The sequence below is a fragment of the Palaemon carinicauda genome, chromosome 42 (genome assembly GCF_036898095.1).
Source record: "Palaemon carinicauda isolate YSFRI2023 chromosome 42, ASM3689809v2, whole genome shotgun sequence".
Taxonomy (NCBI): Eukaryota; Metazoa; Arthropoda; class Malacostraca; order Decapoda; family Palaemonidae; genus Palaemon; species Palaemon carinicauda.
Window position 1 is genome coordinate 52,753,424 of NC_090766.1, and position 18,623 is coordinate 52,772,046.

The 18,623-nt window shown below is 35.0% G+C and overlaps 1 protein-coding gene across 1 annotated transcript in view; it reads right to left on the reverse strand.

The window, feature by feature from the left end:
• LOC137633155 (uncharacterized) overlaps window positions 1-18,623 on the reverse strand; it is a 619,863-nt gene that overhangs the window by 10,795 nt on the left and 590,445 nt on the right. Inside the window, exons 26-28 of the mRNA XM_068365313.1 lie at window positions 17,149-17,418; window positions 14,891-15,067; window positions 12,101-12,359 (exon numbers count right to left, since the gene is read on the reverse strand). Of these exons, the coding sequence (XP_068221414.1) occupies window positions 12,101-12,359; window positions 14,891-15,067; window positions 17,149-17,418 (706 nt within the window). The remainder of the gene's footprint in view (window positions 1-12,100; window positions 12,360-14,890; window positions 15,068-17,148; window positions 17,419-18,623) is intronic.

Genomic DNA, 18,623 nt, shown 5'->3' on the forward strand with positions numbered 1-18,623 from the left:
GTCATTTTTCTACATCAAGAATTATTTTGATAAGCTTCTTTTTTTTCTTTAAACAAGTAGCCAAAAAAAATTAGCTTTTATTTAAACAAGACTAATTTATTCATACAAATATGTACAGTAATAACCCAACATATGTGATTAATTTGTTCCGAGACCTGACATAAGGCGATTTTCAACTTAGGATTGATTTTATAAACTTATACATTCCCTATACATGTAATAAGCACAAAAAGTTACATTTAACTTGCTATAATTTTATTAAAAAAAAAAAAAACTACCATTGCATTTAACTTGCTATAATTTTATTAAAAAAAAAAAAAGAACCACCATAACTACATAGATAACCTCTGGTATAAAGTACAGTATGCACAGTATAACTGAATGAATGTAGGTTTCAACAATTAAAGAGAGTAACAGATACGATACAATAAACATTAATACAGTACAGTAATACCGCAGTTTACATATCTGTAATACAGTATACTTTGGTTTACAAGTAACTTTTAATACGAGCATTTCGGTATACTGGCATTGTATCGGTCTGCAAGCAAAAAATTCCCTCCATATGCCCAATTTTTTTCATGTTTACTTCCCAGACTACCACAGAATCTGTCGGTTGTTGCCCATACACCTCACATGCAGTGTTCATGTGGTTTTTATCCCATTTTCACGCTATTTAAAAGAAAAGGCAAAAGTAGTTGTCTCTAGATAGTTTCTTTGTCAAACTAGAATGTAAGTGGAAAAAAAAAGACAACCATGTGCCCATAAAGCGTAAATTAAGTTTTCTACTATGTGAAAGTGAATGCTGTTCAAGAGAGAAAACTTTTGATAACCCTTTGTTCTCTTGGAGAGATATTCTCCCTCCACACAGTAACTCCCTCCTCCTCTCTCATCCCTCATACGCCAACCACGACTCTCCTTCAAGGTAAAGAGCAAGTTAATTTGTCAATGTTTCTATTTTTTATTGTGATATTTTTAGTAATTTGTATTCACTTTTAATGTTAGGGAATATAATTAAAAACCTGAAATTAGACAGATTTTGATATTCACATATGTTTGGGGGAACCTAATCATTAAAAGTCAAGCGCGAACTTTAATAAGATCAGCAATATATACATTAAATGTATGGTGTAAGAATTGCTCATAGAATTATTAATGAAATCTCTACGGGAGCATAGAAGAAGCAAATACCCATCAAAATGAGAGATGGATCCATTATAACAACAGATGAAGAACACTTTAAGGAGATTATGAATAGGAGATATGAAGGGAATAATTTGATTAATAAACTTGAAGCCGAGGAGGACAATGATGTCCCCACGAATGAATTCAGTATGGTTGAAGTCAAAGTTATCATTAAAAAAATTCAAGCGATGGAAAGCCCCTGGATACGATGGAATAACTGCATACCTGATTACTTTGTAGAATGTGGCATGAAGAGGCAAAACCTAATGAGTGGGAGCCAGGAGTGTTGGTGAAAATGGCAATAAAAGGAGATCTGACAGATTGCAAAAATTACAAGAGGCATCACACTTAAGTGTAGAAGATAGAAATCCACTTTAGATGGAATTGTGGACTATGAAAAAGCCTTTGATAATGTGCACCGGCCAATTTTGTGGAGAGTCCTACGTTATTATGGAGTTCCTCTCACATATGTAAATTTAATGAAATATGTTCATGAGCATAGTAAATGCAAAGTTAATGTTAGTAGAGTCCTATCAAACAATTTTCCAGTGAACTGTGGAGTACTCCAAGGGAATGTATTGTCACCTATGCTGTTTATCCTCCTCATGGATTTTGTTATGGATAAAACAGTTGGACAGTGGAGAAGGATTGGACTGGATTGGTAACAGGAAATTACCTGACCTAGAGTATGCTGATGTTATTAGCAGAACACCACATGACTTGCAAAGCTTGCTTACCAGAATACATGAAATATCACATAAGGTTGGGTTCAAGATAAAGAGAAGAAAATCAGAGATGATGAGAACAGAATATGCAATGGAAGATGAAATATCATTCATAGCAAGGAAAAAGGATTAATGAGGTGGAATCATTTAAATATTAAGGAACTATGATCTCTAATTCTGGATCTTTAGAATTAGAGTTTAGTGAAAGATTGAAACAGAACAAACCAGACAAGTAAAATTTGGAAATCAAATTGCCTGAAATTAGATACAAAAATCAGGCTATATATCAGTTTAGTGAGATCGGTGTTACTGTATGGCCACAAATCGTGGGTATAACAATGAAAACAATATCAAACAGAATTTGTAGATTTGAAAACAAAGCCCTCGGAAGAATATTGGGAGTTGAATGGCAGGACATGATTAGAATTGAAACTATAAGAGATTACTGAATGCCATATGTGGATGAGATCATGGTGAGGGGTAGATGGAGATGGTTTGGTCATGCTCTTTGCACTCCACAAGAGAGATTAGTCTAGCAAACTTTCAACTGGGCTCCACAAGGCACTAGAAGAGTTGGAAGACCCAGGTCTACATGGCTGAGGACTATGAAACATGAAGTAGGAGATGAATATTGGAAAAGTATTGATTTAAAAGCTCAAGATAGAGAAGACTGGCAAAATCTAACCAAGGCCCTTTGCGATCAAAAGGTCTGGTAGGGGATGATGATGATGATACCGTTCTGTATATTGAAAAAAAAAATCTTATTTTCCCATACCAATCAATATACAGTATTAAAGACCTTACATGAGTGGGCAATACATATCCACTCAGCATTACAAGGGCAGAGGTTATAACTGATTTTTCTCTCTCACAGCAACCCTGTGGCGAAAGAATTTGAATAGTTATTCCATGACAACCTGTGGCCTAAAATCATTGCCTAATAATGTCAAGCAGCATAGGTACTGTATTTAAAAACTACAAAATTCAGCATATAAATATTTATCTACTCAATTATGTGGATTATTACTCTGGTTTTTATAAAAGCATAAGAATATTATCATCTCTATCAGCTATAAAAGCACAAGACCCAAGCTTGCATCATGATGCTATTATTACTCTGGTTTTTATAAAAGCATAAGAATATTATCATCTCTATCAGCTATAAAAGCACAAGACCCAAGCTTGCATCATGATGCTACTATATAGCTAAAAAACAGTAGGAAAATTGTGAACATTACAGCCTACTACAGTATTTAGTCAAGTTAAAGTGAAGTGCAGACAATGTGAAGGATTGCTGTTATATTTGTTAACATGACAAAGTCTGGAAATCTATGTACTGTATGCACAATTTATTCTGTAAGAGTTACACCAATGATGTTTTGCATGGTTAATAAAATATTTAACATACATCAAGGTTAATATTTTATCATGGCTAAATACAGTATACAGTATAGCATAAACACTTTACAAACTCATTACTTATCATTTTGCATTTCATGTAATAAACAGTAGTTTATTAAAAAAAAAAAAAAAAGACGAGTGACTCGCAATAAGTCAGCACAGCATAGGTGCCTTGTTGTCAAACTAGCTTATTGAAGCTTGATTGCAACATGGTATACCCAGCTATTTTATCTTAATTTTGATATAGGCAGAAATAGTCTAGATACACTTTGGGAGTATCTGGCTTCACAAAGTATTTCAACAACAATTGGCAACAATGATGACATTTCATGTCTGATGATGTTGGCCATAGAGTAGCAGAGGGCTGGTCTGTTTCCAGATAATCTTATCAACCAAGTCTGTAGCAAAGAAGAATTGTAAATGTACAGCTTTGAAATGACTTGCTAGACAGAGCATAGATTTCAGGGACATCCAGCACTAGTGCATTGGAGAACAGGTAAGGGAGTTTGTTCCAGAATGTGAAAAACTTGGAGACTTTAGTGAAAAATAACTACTGATTCATTTCGCAGGCACATTCCTGCCTGAAAAAGTAGTTTTATAACTGCCTACCTAGACCATCAAGAATGGCAGCTTGGCTGGTCCAAGCACCAGGAGGAAGTGTCCCCACCTTGGCCTCTGTCATTTTAGATCACCTTCATTTCCTAGACATGATCCATGTTCCCCCCTCTCCTGAGTGTGGACCTAGTCCCACAGTGAGAAATGAAAGTTTTTCCTCCTAAATGTGCCCACCTACTATACATTTCTGGCAAAAAAAGTGTTCTTTTTTAATATTTCCCATTCTTATTAGTTTATCATAATGGTACTTTGACACAGCACTCTATAGACCTGCTCCTAATTCTTTATTATGCATTGGCAAATCTTATTAATTAATGTGTTTACTCTTAGCCTAATAATTAGTTTATTGTTAGCTTGTTCCATTTCATATATGGAATGCAGACATAATGCAAATGCATTTCTGCATTTACTGGGTCAAAGTAACATGCCAGTCATGAATATGATGGGAAAACCTTGTTCAAACACAGACAACAAACTGCTTAGGCATAAACCATAGCAGATACCTAAATTACGATGCTTAATGATTAAGTGGGCAAATGTACTGTAAAATTTTGTCAACTTATTTATATAAAACTTGATTACATTCACTCTACCTTTCAAGGAGGTAAAGCCAAGAGAGGCGAGAGGCAGATGTGGCAATTAAGGAATGACCTTTACCCCTCACAGGTTTTTCAAAGTAAAGTGTGCTGCAGTCTTCATGCACCTCCATGTTTTCACAAACTCATGGTATTTTCAAGGCTATCTATCCAAGAAAGGGGGTGGACAAGCTATCGGTGGCACCTTTGGTGGTAGTTCCCAGTTCCCAATGTCTAAGACGAAGAAAGAAGATAGCAGAGCCGGACAGTAGCTGTGGTCTCTTCATTCTGTTATTCCTCCTCTTCATCCTCCAGTCTCATAGCCCCATGTCAAGGTTATCAACTTTGGCGTTCTGACGGGGACATGTATCCAGACTATGGTAAAGAAGACATCACTTCAAGCTAATCATTCCAGGTTTCTTCTGTCGGTTAAGTTTGATTACCGGAAGACTGGATACCATTCAGACTAAACCTACTGGATCAAATACCCCCCCCCCCCCAGACTGGAGGCCACATCCATGAATGACCAAGGCATTTAGGCCTTGAGAGGATGTGGTACCTTGATAGGAGAATTTCAAGTTCTGTAGCATCACACATTAAGTGATACCAACAGTTCATCAAACAGACAGGACACACACATTTGGGCCTGCCACACAAGAGGGAGTCATATCCCAATCTCTGTGCAACAGAGGTCTTGTCAACAGTGTTTCAGGTGGACTTTTGTCAAAGCAGAGATATTCCACTCTTCATTGCTGTAACAAACGTCTCTAAAGATTGTCTCATTCTGATGAAACCCTCCAGATGTCTTCCTATACTACCTTAAGCTTTTCTGGCATAGGGACAGCGTTCTCAATGGACAGGCAGGGCCGGTAGGAATGGATGTCCTTTAGAGACAATGAACAGTACTCAATGAAGACCTTTCTTCCTCTGCCCCTACTGCGACCCTGTCTTCTGGCGGGAGGAGAAATACCGTATTGAAGAACTTTTGAGGTTGGATTGTTAAACTCAGTACTTGGCCCTCTTGAGTTGGGATGGTTGAGCAGCTGTTTTGCTCTAACCCTATTTGAAAGGCTGAAACTGTCGAAGCGACACCGTACGCTGCATGACACCGTCTTGAGTATCTTTCTGCTCGGGAGGAGCGAGGGCTCCTTGAGATATGAGTTACGTAACCCAAGTCCACTTCGTTTATGGGATCTCAAAGTCATAGCATCAAGGCACTTTAGCAACCAAATGGCCTACTAGTTGGCCGCATGGTGCATTAGCAACTCAACTGCCCTAGCTAGCTCCTGTCAGGACAATGTCCTTAAGGGCCTGCTTCTTACTAGGGTCGGTTAGGTCCTCCGTGTCTGCTATGTAACCAATTACCTGACCAGTAGTCGATCCAAGAGGCCACTAGCATAGTAGCTATGACCGTGATTTCTATGGCAAACGCCTTTACCACCGAGAAGGAAACTGTTACCCATGAAAAACCTGCTGAGCAACCCTGTCCATTAGTATTTTCTCTGGCTCGTAAAGGCTACAGGAATTAAGCAGGAGGATCTCCCTGCCCTTGTAGAGTCCTTATTTCTGGAGAACTGAAACTCCACCTTTATCTTGTGGAGGATTAATTTTGTATTTTAATTTATTTTTTTTTTTTGCCAAATCTCGAGAGAGAGAGAGAGAGAGAGAGAGAGAGAGAGAGAGAGAGAGAGAGAGAGAGAGAGAGAGAGAGAGAGAGAGAGAGAGAGAGAGAGAGAGAGAGAGAGAGAGAGAGTGTGTGTGTGTGTGTTTTTTGTCAAATAGAGGTGTTTTAGTTTTGTCAAATAGAGAGAAGAAAGAGAAAGTGAGTTTGTTTTAGTTTTGTCAAATAGAGAGAAGAGAGAGAAAGTGAGTTTGTTTTAGTTTTGTCAAATAGAGAGAGAGAGAGAGAGAGAGAGAGAGAGAGAGAGAGAGAGAGAGAGAATTTCATTTGCTTTAGTTTTGCTAGATCGCGCGCGAGAGAGAGTATGTGTATGTGTGTTTGTGTATGTGTGTTTGTGTATGTGTGTTTGTGTGTGCGTGTTTGTGTGTCTGCGGTGTGCGCCGAAGAACAAGGGTAGTTAGCGAATGATTGTTTGTAGTGGGAAAGACTGTCGGTATATTTGAGGTTGTTTGTTTACCTTTTTAGCTAGGTTAGGGCGGTAATGAATATCTTGGGCAAAAGGATTTGCTATTTGACTGTATGAGGAGTCGGTTGTTTGTTTTGTTCTTCAACAGCCGGCTGTGAAGTGATTTTTGTTTATATTGGAGTAAGTACTGTTTTATTTATTTTTGTTAGGCGCGATCATGAATGATAGAAAGTTATTTATTTATCTTTGATTATAGTGCGATAGTTTAGTTAGTTAGTTTTCGTAAGCGTTTTTTCTTTTTTATTGCAGGCCGTAATTTCTCCTTTAGCTCCTTAGACTTTTAAACTCCTTTGGAGTTTTTGTTTGTCTATGGCCTGTTGGTTGCCTGCCGCACATTTAAGAGATTGATGACGACCCTGTATGTTAAATTGGATAAGGATTTGGATAGACCGCTCATGTATTTGTTAACGACCAAGCCTAATAAGTCCCGGATGATGATGATGATGATGATGATGATGATGATGATGACGACGACGACACTGGTTTGGCCTGGACATGGAGATGATATGAGAGTATAGTTAAGCGATTGCGCTGTGAAATTGGCCGTAGGCTAATACTCTTGCCAAGAAGTTGTGGCAGTGAAGTAGGAGTTACCCGTATGTGGACGACGGTTACCACACAACCTTACATGTTGGTGGTAGATGTGATTATTGTTTCTGGTTAGTGTTACGTGATTTGTTTTAGTGTTAAGTATTTTCGGTACTGTGTGGGAAGTAAGTGTTTTTGGTAATGTGTGAACTATTGGTGTTGGGTTTGTAAAGTTTCTGATTATTGGTGTTTTGTGTACCACACACACCGTTATATTATTTAAATATAAGTCTGTTATTTTTTTGTCTGTTTGGGTTAAGTCTGTTTTATGAAGTGTTTTGTTTTGGTTGCGTTTAATATAGTTTTAAGGTTATGTTTTGTTTGTTTTCCCTTCGTGCAATCGTTCTCTGCAAAGGAGACCCAGAGCCTACTACTGCTCTGGGGAGTCAGACACCGTCTCTCATCTGCGTACTTCTCCCCAGTCAAATGGGCGGGCGGAGGCAGCAGTCAAGTCCATTAAACGCCTTCTGACATCACGCACTGATATGTACGGCAGCCTAGATACTGAAGCTGTAGCAGCAGGCTTACTCCAATACAGGAACACACCAGACCAGGAAACCGGCATGTCACCATCCCAGATCATATTCGGAAAAAACCTCAAGGATCTGCTACCTGTGGCGCCGGGGACGCAGGTCTTCTCCAATCCAGTAGTTCACCCAATATGGCGGGATACAAGGGAATGCCAAGAGGAAGCCCTGCGCTACTGATTCGCCAAGCTGGTAGACAAACTGACACCCAACACCCGGCAGCTGCCGCCTCTGAAACCAGGAGACCGGGTCCTGCTGCAGAATCAGGCAGGCAATGCCAGGGGGCGATGGGACAGAACAAGTATCGTCATGGAAACAAGACAACATAACCAATACTTAGTAACGGGTCTGGGCGGTCAACACTGTGCAATTGAACAAGCATTATGAAATTAAACTATTCTCACCAATTAAGGCTTTCTAACTTTAGTAAGGCAATGGTTTGTACTTTGCATTATATAAATAAAGAACAGAAAAAAATTCTTTTATGCATAAAAACTTCACGTAAGTCCCTTCTCCAATTTCCGATCTTAAATTATGTGTATTTGTAACAATTCATGACTAATGCTTAAAATTAAGTAAGGGGGTTGGTAGTAAAATTTTAAATTTGAAACTTTTTTTTTTTCTTAAGCAAATCAATCAATCTATTTTATTCCAATCCTGCAGTCAGCAACTATAAACATTCCAAAGAAAAAGAAAAATTCACTAAATGGATATGTATGAATCATGGAGAACACCTCGAGTGGTGGCAAGTCCTTTATGTTGTCTAAGTTTACTATAAGAAATGAGGCATCAATGTCATAGTAGATCTTTATGCAAGACAGTTTCTTGTTCACATAAAAGATTAAACAAGGGTACTCAAGCTTAGGAGTGTCTAAGAAATCAAGTCTTTACTGGAAAAGAGTACCAACCTTTTGATGAATGTATCATTGAATAACCCCTAGAATTCCAGTGCTTGGGTGTCCCCGAATTTCACATATTTATCCAATTTTAAGGAATAAAATACGGTTACAATATGTTACAAAGGATTATGAGCTGCCATTCTTATAAGCTAATGATATTTAGTCTGCCCAAAGACTGGGGCCAATGTCATACATGTTTGATGACTGCATAATAAGTAAATGTAGATTTAGGCAGCTAATTAAGAATGAAATTATCAGAGAATTAAGATCCATAATCCATTAACAAATAGATCAAAGGACAGGTAGAATTTCATTACCGTTACATGAATTTCTAAAAAAAACAGCTTCCCAGCCATGGTGCTAGATACTACGGGAAAACCTTCAACAATATTATAGAAATTATGGATGGGCAAACTGGATAGCTTATGTAGAAAATCTGACAATAATAATAATAATAATAATAAAAAAAAAAAATGTGGACAAAACATCTTTGCCACCTGCTTTGTAGACGCGAAAATTACGAACTACCACAATAGGGCTCCAACTTCCAGAATGCATGTCTAATCTTTTTCCCAAGTGTTTACAAGAGCTAACCACAGGAAAGTTTATTTTAAAATACAGGTTGTGGCCACTTGTGAGATACCCCTCTTACTTCTAAAAGTTCATGATTGTTATTCAAGAAAATGTATATCAGTTTTTATAATTATATTGTAAAACGTTCAACAATAAAAATTATTGATAGCTAAGAAGGAAAAACAATGTTCACATGAAAATTCATCTAATAAATATCTACTGTGCATTATAGATTTCAGAAACTGCAATATGCCTTTAAAATGGATTGGACATTTTACTGTGTATACAAACTTGAAATGAGTGGGTATACTACTACAGTATAATAGTCTATAAACATATACATGTTTAACAAAATGTAAGAATAGCTAAATTTCACGGGTTAAGTAGGATATTATAATCAGACATAAATATATGCATAAAGACATACACCTACTATAAGCTTTAAATAAAAAAAGCAACTGCCAATAACTCTAGCTCAGAATTTAGTGAGCTTTTATGGTCTGGTTCAACCCACCTGTTTCTACTGGCCAGCTACAGGTGAGGCTCCACAGTGTTGTGAGCTGCAACATGGAGAAAAAACAAAGAAAACATTCAACATGCAACTACTGACTGGCATACTTTCAAAACCAGAGCTACCATGCATAGTTACCAACTTTTTTTTTCATAGAACTAAACCAGGTTTCAATCCTCAAAATGAAAATGCTAACTTGCCTACTCAAATATTTAGCACTTAGTTCATTGCCAAAGTACAGTAAATGGCCATTTATGAATACTACGCCCAGTACATTATTTGCTCAAATGTATGCCATTTCTACATACATTTTATTGATAAAGCAAACTAGCATGAATGCCTTAACAGCTAAAATAAATGATTTTTTATTTTGTATTTCAAGAAACTAAAAGCAAGCTGGCTCTAAAAAATTTATGTCATAATTTTTTTGTAATGTACGTTATTTTATTTCGGTAGTCTTTATCAACTAACATATTTAATACTATGTAGCAAGAAAATTTATCTGTAATACATTACTCTGAAACTTGATAATAGTACAAGAAATGTCAAATGTAAACACAATATCCATAAGTGTGATTTGGAATCTTTTAGAATCTTTCTTAGAAAAAAATAAGGGAAATGAAGTTTAAAGAAAATTCGAATTTCTCACATTTTAAATGAAATTAATAATGCAATACTGTATAGAGTACTTCCTAACCCAGCATTCCTCTTAAAACAACGAGATATAGTCTCAGTGGTACTGTATTAAAAAAATATTCTGCTGGTAAAGAAGGAAACAAAGTAAAATTGTTACCTTTATGGTAAGAAAACATGTATGCTAGATAATACTTCACTTTCAGTAAGTAACTATGGTAGTGATTCTTTGCAATAACTAAGGTGAAAGGTATATCCCATCAATACTATACAATAAGACAATCACTTCAAAATGTACAGTAACATCCTTCACTAAGTTCTTTGAACATAAATAGTATGTAAAATATCCCTTGCAATTGCAATTTTTGTAAAATTAATTTCTAAATTTTATAGACATCTCAATCCAAATTCAATTAAATTAAGGTTAATGGTTACTGTTCTGAATATAGCACGAAAAGATAAGGATAACTATATGTTCACAAAGTTTATCATGTTAACCCTATAGTAGTGTTTTTTTATGTTTCTAGCAGTTTTTTTTTTATGTCATCCAAGGAAAATGCAAGATGTATTAGTTACTTTACTGAAATGTACAAAGGGAACCATTATTATCATACATGTTTTCACAGTCTAAAATAGTTAAAGTTAATAGATTATACTTTTATGAAGTACATAAGTTCAAGGTCTTCATTAATTTATGTATGAAGATCATAATGATCAATTACAATTTTCTACAAAGCTAACAGTATTATTGCACTCAATTCTACCGGCATCGCTTCATAAAACAATTATCACTTACATACAGATCCTACATGACAGCAATGGAATAAAAAATATTTCATTTGTAAATAAGAATCCTATAAAAGCTATTATCCCTAATAAACAACTTGTTCATTTCTATATTCTATTAAGAGTTGGTAGCTCTGGTTAACAAAAAAACATAAAAAATACAATAAATAAAAAAATTACATGCAGTTAACAGTCTTCATAAAAGGATCAATGCATCGAAGAACCATGCCTGTTTCAGGATACTGTAATTTGAATATCGCCACAATAGCTGACAGCTTAGAAAATACTGCAATATCCATGCATGGCTGACAATGATGCATCACAATGGAAGCATGTGGAACAAATAAACTGTTCATGTCACAAATACTTTGAGGCAAATGGAAACATACATTACATTTACGACTTCAATAAATTAAGAAAATAAAAGCCTTAACATCCATGCAAGGTGGAGTACTGTGGTAGAAAATTATTGGTAAATGATAACATAGAAAACAATTAAGTGTGTAAAAATAGTTTCAGATCATTGAATAACTGCTCTTTTATAATGAACCTTCGATGTATCCTGAGGAAAAACATACCTTGAAAACAAAAGACATTAAACTTGAAGGTGAAAATTATTTTTTATAATTTGGAAATTCCATTCTTGTAAATAATGAATAAACCACAATTATTCCTTCAATGCAAAACAAAACTTTTGTTAATTCAAATCATATACACAAATGCATAACTGCAAAACAGAAAACTCATTCTTTTGTATGTACTGTATTTCATAGTTTGGGTATTCTAAGAAGATTAATTCATGGTGACCATGTCCTGTATAGGTTAAAAGAAATGTCCCCACTAATAAAACTTTAAGCTATCAGTATCTGGGGACACTTTCGATAATTAACATGCAAAGCAATGGATCATTAAGACCATCACTGTTTATGTCATACCTGCTACTACACGACTCTTCTCCATGACTTGACGAGCAAGAATCTGATTAAGAGCTAGAAGATGCTCCCTTTCTTTTTTCTCCGCTGCAAGTTTGGCTTTGAAGGCTGAAGACGAACTTACTGGCGTTTCACCATCTGGTCTAGGAGCATCAACATCTGCCGTGACCGAGGTTTGTGTTTCAGAGAGCATTTTACGTATTGACTCTGCCTTTTGTTCTCTCTGAGCACGTTCTTCTTCTGTTGGTTCTTTCTCATCATCCTTTGTATGCAAGTAAATTTTAGATAAAAAAATGAAATTTAATATTTGACTTTCTAGCTAAAAACTTTCAAACTCCATGAATAAAAACAAAATTTATTCTTTAAATGAACATTTCAGAATTAGACAAACTTCATACTTAATATATGAGTAAGTCATTAAAATCTTTCAAATGAACACTGAATCTATATTAGAATTACAGATGGATGATTACAAACAAATCCAAAATAATAACAAATTACAAAGAAATATCTATCCTCTTTTACTCATAATTTCAATGAATAAAATAAACTGCTTAAGCTTCAACTTGCCATGACTGTTTGCAGTGATAGATGTATATAATCATTATTTTTGCCATATGAAAAGCAATCTAAGAAGGGCTAAAAGGAAACCACCGGCCCTCGTTTCCAAAATAAAAATTTCATAAAGAAAGCTGTTAAGCAAAAAAACACAGTTGGAACATCAGATGAATCACATTTGGGTTATCATTGGAAATTCAGAACTTTAAAAACAAAGTGGGATCTTTAAATCTAAATAAATAACCTGTGTATGATCTAGTTCCATCTAAATTACTTTTCTATTCAATGATTACACAGAACTATTCTTTGGTAAAATTTACTTCAATTGTCATAACTTTAATGTACTTATAATTTAGGAATAAGCAATTCATTCAAAGTAAACGTGATGAAAACCTGGGATTTGGTTTGCTAGTTAACCTATACAGCTGGGAAATGATCTGGAGTGGTGAAGTGTTAACCTGGAAACCCAAAGGCTGAAAGTTGAGTTGCCTTTATGAATCAAGAAAAGCTTTCCTCAATATGCAAAAGACTAAGGATAAAAAAAATAATACTATCATACAATATTGATACAAATAATGGAGAAAGATCGACAATAAAACTTACATGACGTGTAATTGCCTACCTAGGCATGCAGTCAATTCTAATAGTCAGGCCTTCTCCATCATGAGGCTCAATACTACACAGTATTCTAGAAGTTTTTTATTCCGGCTGTGACAAAGTTGTGGAATGATCTTCCTAATCGGGTAGTTGAATCAGTAGAACTTCAAAAGTTCAAACTTACAGCAAATGCTTTTATGTTGAAGAGGCTGACATAAGTCTTTTTATAATTTATATATGACATATCTGTTTTGATGATGTTACTGTTTTTAAAAAAATAAAAAATAAATTTTAAATTTTTTTCATTGTTTTTTTATTTCATTTCCTTAACTCAATGGGCTATTTTTCCCTGTTGGAGTCCTTGGGCTTATTGTATCTTGCTTTTCCAACAAGGGATATAGCTTGGCTAGTAATAATAATAATAATACCACTTCCAGCAGGTAAGAGTTTAACTTGCCTTACCACAACAAATACTAAATTAAGGTAACTTTCTGTGATACTTGTGCTACAAGAATTGGAGAACTTCTTACGAAAGTTGAAGGCCTTTATGGTTTTTCAAACAGAAATTCATGTTTTAAAAAGAGTTTAATACAAAGTTATAGTATAGGCCATAACAGCTATTTGAAGACATATGAGAATAGTATTAAACCTAGTTAGCTAGTCTCAAGCTTATTTTGATAAATAGGAGGTAGGTTGGTATGGGTTGTTGCCAGCTAACCACAAAAGCCAATGATGTAGCACTAGCTGAAACTAATTTCCAAATTTTAACATACAGTATTTAGCTGGAACAGCTGCAAAATTGAACTGGTAGAAAAAAAAATCTTAAGCAAGTTCAGTGATTATGATGTTAAAATGCTCTTTTCATTATTTTATTCCTAATCTGCCTGCTCAGCATGGCAATTTTATCACATGGCACTGGACTGGAACAACCTTACTTAGTGGCCCAAAGTGAGACTAGAGTTGCGTACCCATGTGTAAACAGGTTTTCAACTTTGCACACCAGTCTTTGCTCTGTGAGAGAGTAAAAAGACCATGGGGCTGAGCTGGATCTGATAGCGCTGTTTGTTGCCAAGATTACATTGCCTTCTGTATCTACTGCAGAGCCAATTCATTGTTATGTTCTGCAGCCTTAAATTACTTGGTAATAATTTAGAGGAATTCTCCATGCCTTGTAGCTTTAAAATACTCAACGTAGTGCCATATGCATACAATAATCAATGTTTATAGCACAATGGACTCCAATTCTATCCCTGTGAGCTAGGCTAGCCTAACCTCACGTCAACCATATTCAGAAGTGCACTTATACGTATTGTATATCATATGAGTGTGGGGGAAAGTTTATAAAGGCTTCCTATAAACAGAAAAATAGGTTCCTCCTTTTCGTGAAACTAAGCCTTTTGGGAGGGGTCATAGAACGTAACCCACGTGAAAAGCAGGGGATGACTGTAATCTGGTAACGATGTTTACCTGTCGCACAGTATCAAGTCATGTGAACGTACCCTAAAGGTACGGTCAGTCTTTCACACATAGTACTGTACATTACATTTTAGGCATTGTCAGATGGCAATTTCTAAAACCAAATAAGACTAGTTTAAAACCTTATGATTATCTAACTGTTTGAAAATGTATAAGTTTTACCTCATCTGGCATATATCGTTCCGGTATGTAAATCTTATTGGGAGCACCTAGGACAGAGTCTATAGTTGTCTCATTAAATCTCAAATCTCTGGAACTGAGAGTTGATTTAACAACATCAGGATGGTTCCGCGGTCTTAAAGCACGAACCATGTCACAGTCATCGCGCGATCTTGCACCCTGCGAAATATACACATGTCCATTAGCAAGAGTAATTTTGAAAATAAAGAATATTTTCTATTACGTTTCAATTATATACCAAAATATCTGCAAAAGTCAATTTAATCAGCAGGTTCATTTCAACATCTGTAACCCAATGTAAACCTTAGGCTTAATCCAATTTTGTTCAACAGGAGCAAAGATCCAAAATGTATTAAATTTAACCTACACAAAAGCAAAACATGTGGAAGCATTGCAGGCTAATACTATGTGATGACAAACTTTTAAATATTAATAACTACGACAGATTACAAGATTTGACAACCAATAAGAGAATTCCCTTTTTTTATGGAAAAAAAATAGGATCAGATCTTTCAATGTTATTAACCCTTTCACCCCCAATGGACGTACCGGTACGTTCTTGCAAAAGATTTATGTACATGTTTTTGCATATTTTTGAAAGCTTTATGAGAAACTTCAGGCATTTTCCAGAAGAATGAGACCAGCCTGACCTCTCTATACCTTAGGGGTAAAAGGGTTAATATGGACAAGAATGAACAATTATACAATTATTCTCATGATTGCTATTTCTCAAGACCAAAAAGCCCAATTTTTGAATTAGTGCTTGACCAAAGTATCTGTTTATAAAAATAAATATAGTATTGTAAATAAGTAAAAGGACATAACATTGATCCATTTCAAATTCAAAATTGTACAACACAATATGAAGACATGAAATGCAATGAATAAAAGGTTAAAAAGTAGAAAGCAATGTAGCTGAAGGTTGAAAGGAAGAACAAATTTAATTCAAGAGAAATTCGCATGAAGATACCCATGCAGTAGTGTATGGTGCTTTGTTTAGAGTCGAAAAATTTTGAAACCGTTCTTAAAATTTTTTTGCTTAACTAATTTAGTAAGAATAAGCATGATTATACAGTAACTTTCACTATTAAAGTAAAACAAAACTTTATGCACTTTACTGCTTTGTTATAATTGTAAACAATTTTTCCCTCACAAAAAGCTTACTTTGCTTCTTGGTAAATTAAGAATTTTCAACACTCATGCATAGTGAACACTTATTTCATATCAAATAATTGAATAAGTGTTGTTCAGTTCTATCCAATAGCCTACTTGCTTGGCTGAATTAATCAATATTAAAAATTCTATACCTAACTTTCCCTATACAGGTTAAGTTGTGAAATGAGCCGTCCTCTTTCTTTTTTGTACTTGTCTGAAGTCTAAGGCCTTCATTAATTGGAATTTTTTTTTTTTTTTTTTTTTTTTTTTTGGGGGGGGGCTTTTTACTTCCCCTTTGGACTGCTAACCTATTTCCTAATTACCTGCATCTGACCTTGTTTCCTTACATATTGAAACCATCTCAGTCTTTAAAAATATTTCTTTTTCTAGGAGGGGAAGATCTACGCTCTAGCCTTGGAAAGCGCGGTTTTTTAAATGAAGATGCTATCCATTGCACTCTTCAAAGTACAGTACTTGAACGTTGAAACCTGACAGGGGGCCATTTATATATATGTTACACTGAATGCTAAAAATGGCTAGAACATTCTCCAATTGGTTTTATTTTAGAAATCACAGGATTGGGTTTGATGTTTTTTAGATTTAGTTTTTTAAAACTAAATAATTTTCTTTCATGTGAATTAATAAAGTTATGGATACTTTTTCAATGGATTTAATAAAAAGTCAATAACCTATTTCATGAACCTTAGTTAAAATTAATTATCAAAAAATTCTAATCTTCCAAGGGTGAAACTTCTTATGTATTTTAAAAGTTGAAGATATCAATAGCCAAATATGCATAAATGTTCTTAAAAGAACAGCCATTCCAATCTTAAGATATTTTGTATTTTTTATTCATTACTTCTCATATGGTTTATTAATTCCTTTCCATACAGGCCTATTTTATCCTGCTTGAGCCTTCGGGCTTATAGCATTCAGGTTTTACAATTAGGGTTGTAGCTTAGCTAGTAATAATAATAATTGAAATGGATCAATAAATCCTAGAATGTAAGCTAGTATGAAAAATAGTTGATAGTTTATGAAGTGGAGTAACTTGGCCCTAACTCACATACTTCCAAATACTTTACCTCATCAGCGCCAGAATCTCTAGTTTCAAGAGCCAGCGGTTGACTACTTGATATTGTAAAATGTCTTCTTTTTTCCTTGGGTACAGTACGCCGGTGCTTTTCTGCCTCAGAGGCCATTTCTTTGATAATTTGTTGTGCTGCAGCACTTTTGAATACTGGGGAAGGAGGATCCGACTTGGAGGGGGACGATGGTGGGGTCTGATCAGCTTCTCGAGAAAAGCCAAAGAGCTGCTCGTGAGCGCTCATTGGCCGATCTTTGGGATTCTCATTCTACAGAATCAGAACAAAACAATAAGCCATGCATTACAAATACACTTTGCAACAAAGAGCACAATGAAAAGTACGAGAGAAAATTCTAAAGAGAAAAAGAAATCATACTGCATTGTAAATTATAGCAAACAAAAAGTACATAATACTCAATAGTACTACGGTATATCATGTGATAGCTACAATACTTGATCAAACATATCCACACAGCTAAGTTGATGGAAAAATAAAATTCAGCATAGCACCATATAGCAGATTTTAAGTCATCCAAAGTTAATGTATATTTTCTAAGCCCTGTATGTTCATTTTATCTTGTATTCACTTCCATTTGCATGTTAAATTAAAAAGAAAAAGAAATTACTGTCACATAAGTGTTTAATACTGATATAAAACTTTAAGCAAACTTCCTCCATTAAATGAAGCACTAAGCATGAACTTTCAAAAACCACACCTGTTAATGAATTTGTTCCCAATTGTAATTGTTTTAAAGGATTCTATTATTGTATTCAGTAACTGTTTAAACCTTGAGGACATGAATTTGTTTGTGAAATAGTTGCAAGATAAACTACTAGAATGAACTTGTACAGTATACTCTCCAAATGAATACTTATACCGTACATCAATTTACTCTTCATAATTCTTAAATACCTCCTAAAATTAATTGTCATCAGTAATTAAGTAGTATTCTACAAACAAAACTGCTGATTATATAAAACAATATGTACAGTGATCCCTCGCCATGTTGCGGTTCGCCTATCGCTTCCCGAGTACATCACAAATTTATACATACTGTATATGTAATCTACTGTATATCCCAGACTTATCTTTATCTCAAGAGGTTATATAACACTCGTGTAGCTTGCGATCTCACATATTGTGTGCCCCTGAAATTTTTCCCTCTACAAAAGGATTTTATCTCTTGTATCAAGTGAGTTCCTTTTTTTAGACCAAATTATAATAAATAACCCATTTTCCACCACCTCTTCTTTATCCCAACTTCTAGTTCAGTAAGTTAATAAAAATAAAAGTATTGTTAGTAATGCATACGGATATATATAACCAAATAAAAAAAAAGCCGTTTTATTATGAACAATCGATAATAAATAATTACCGTAGTTGTTACAAATGACGTTAAGTAGAATATGACTGATACCCTATATTATTATATTATACCTTTTTCAGTTTATGAAAAGGAAAACCAAATTGCC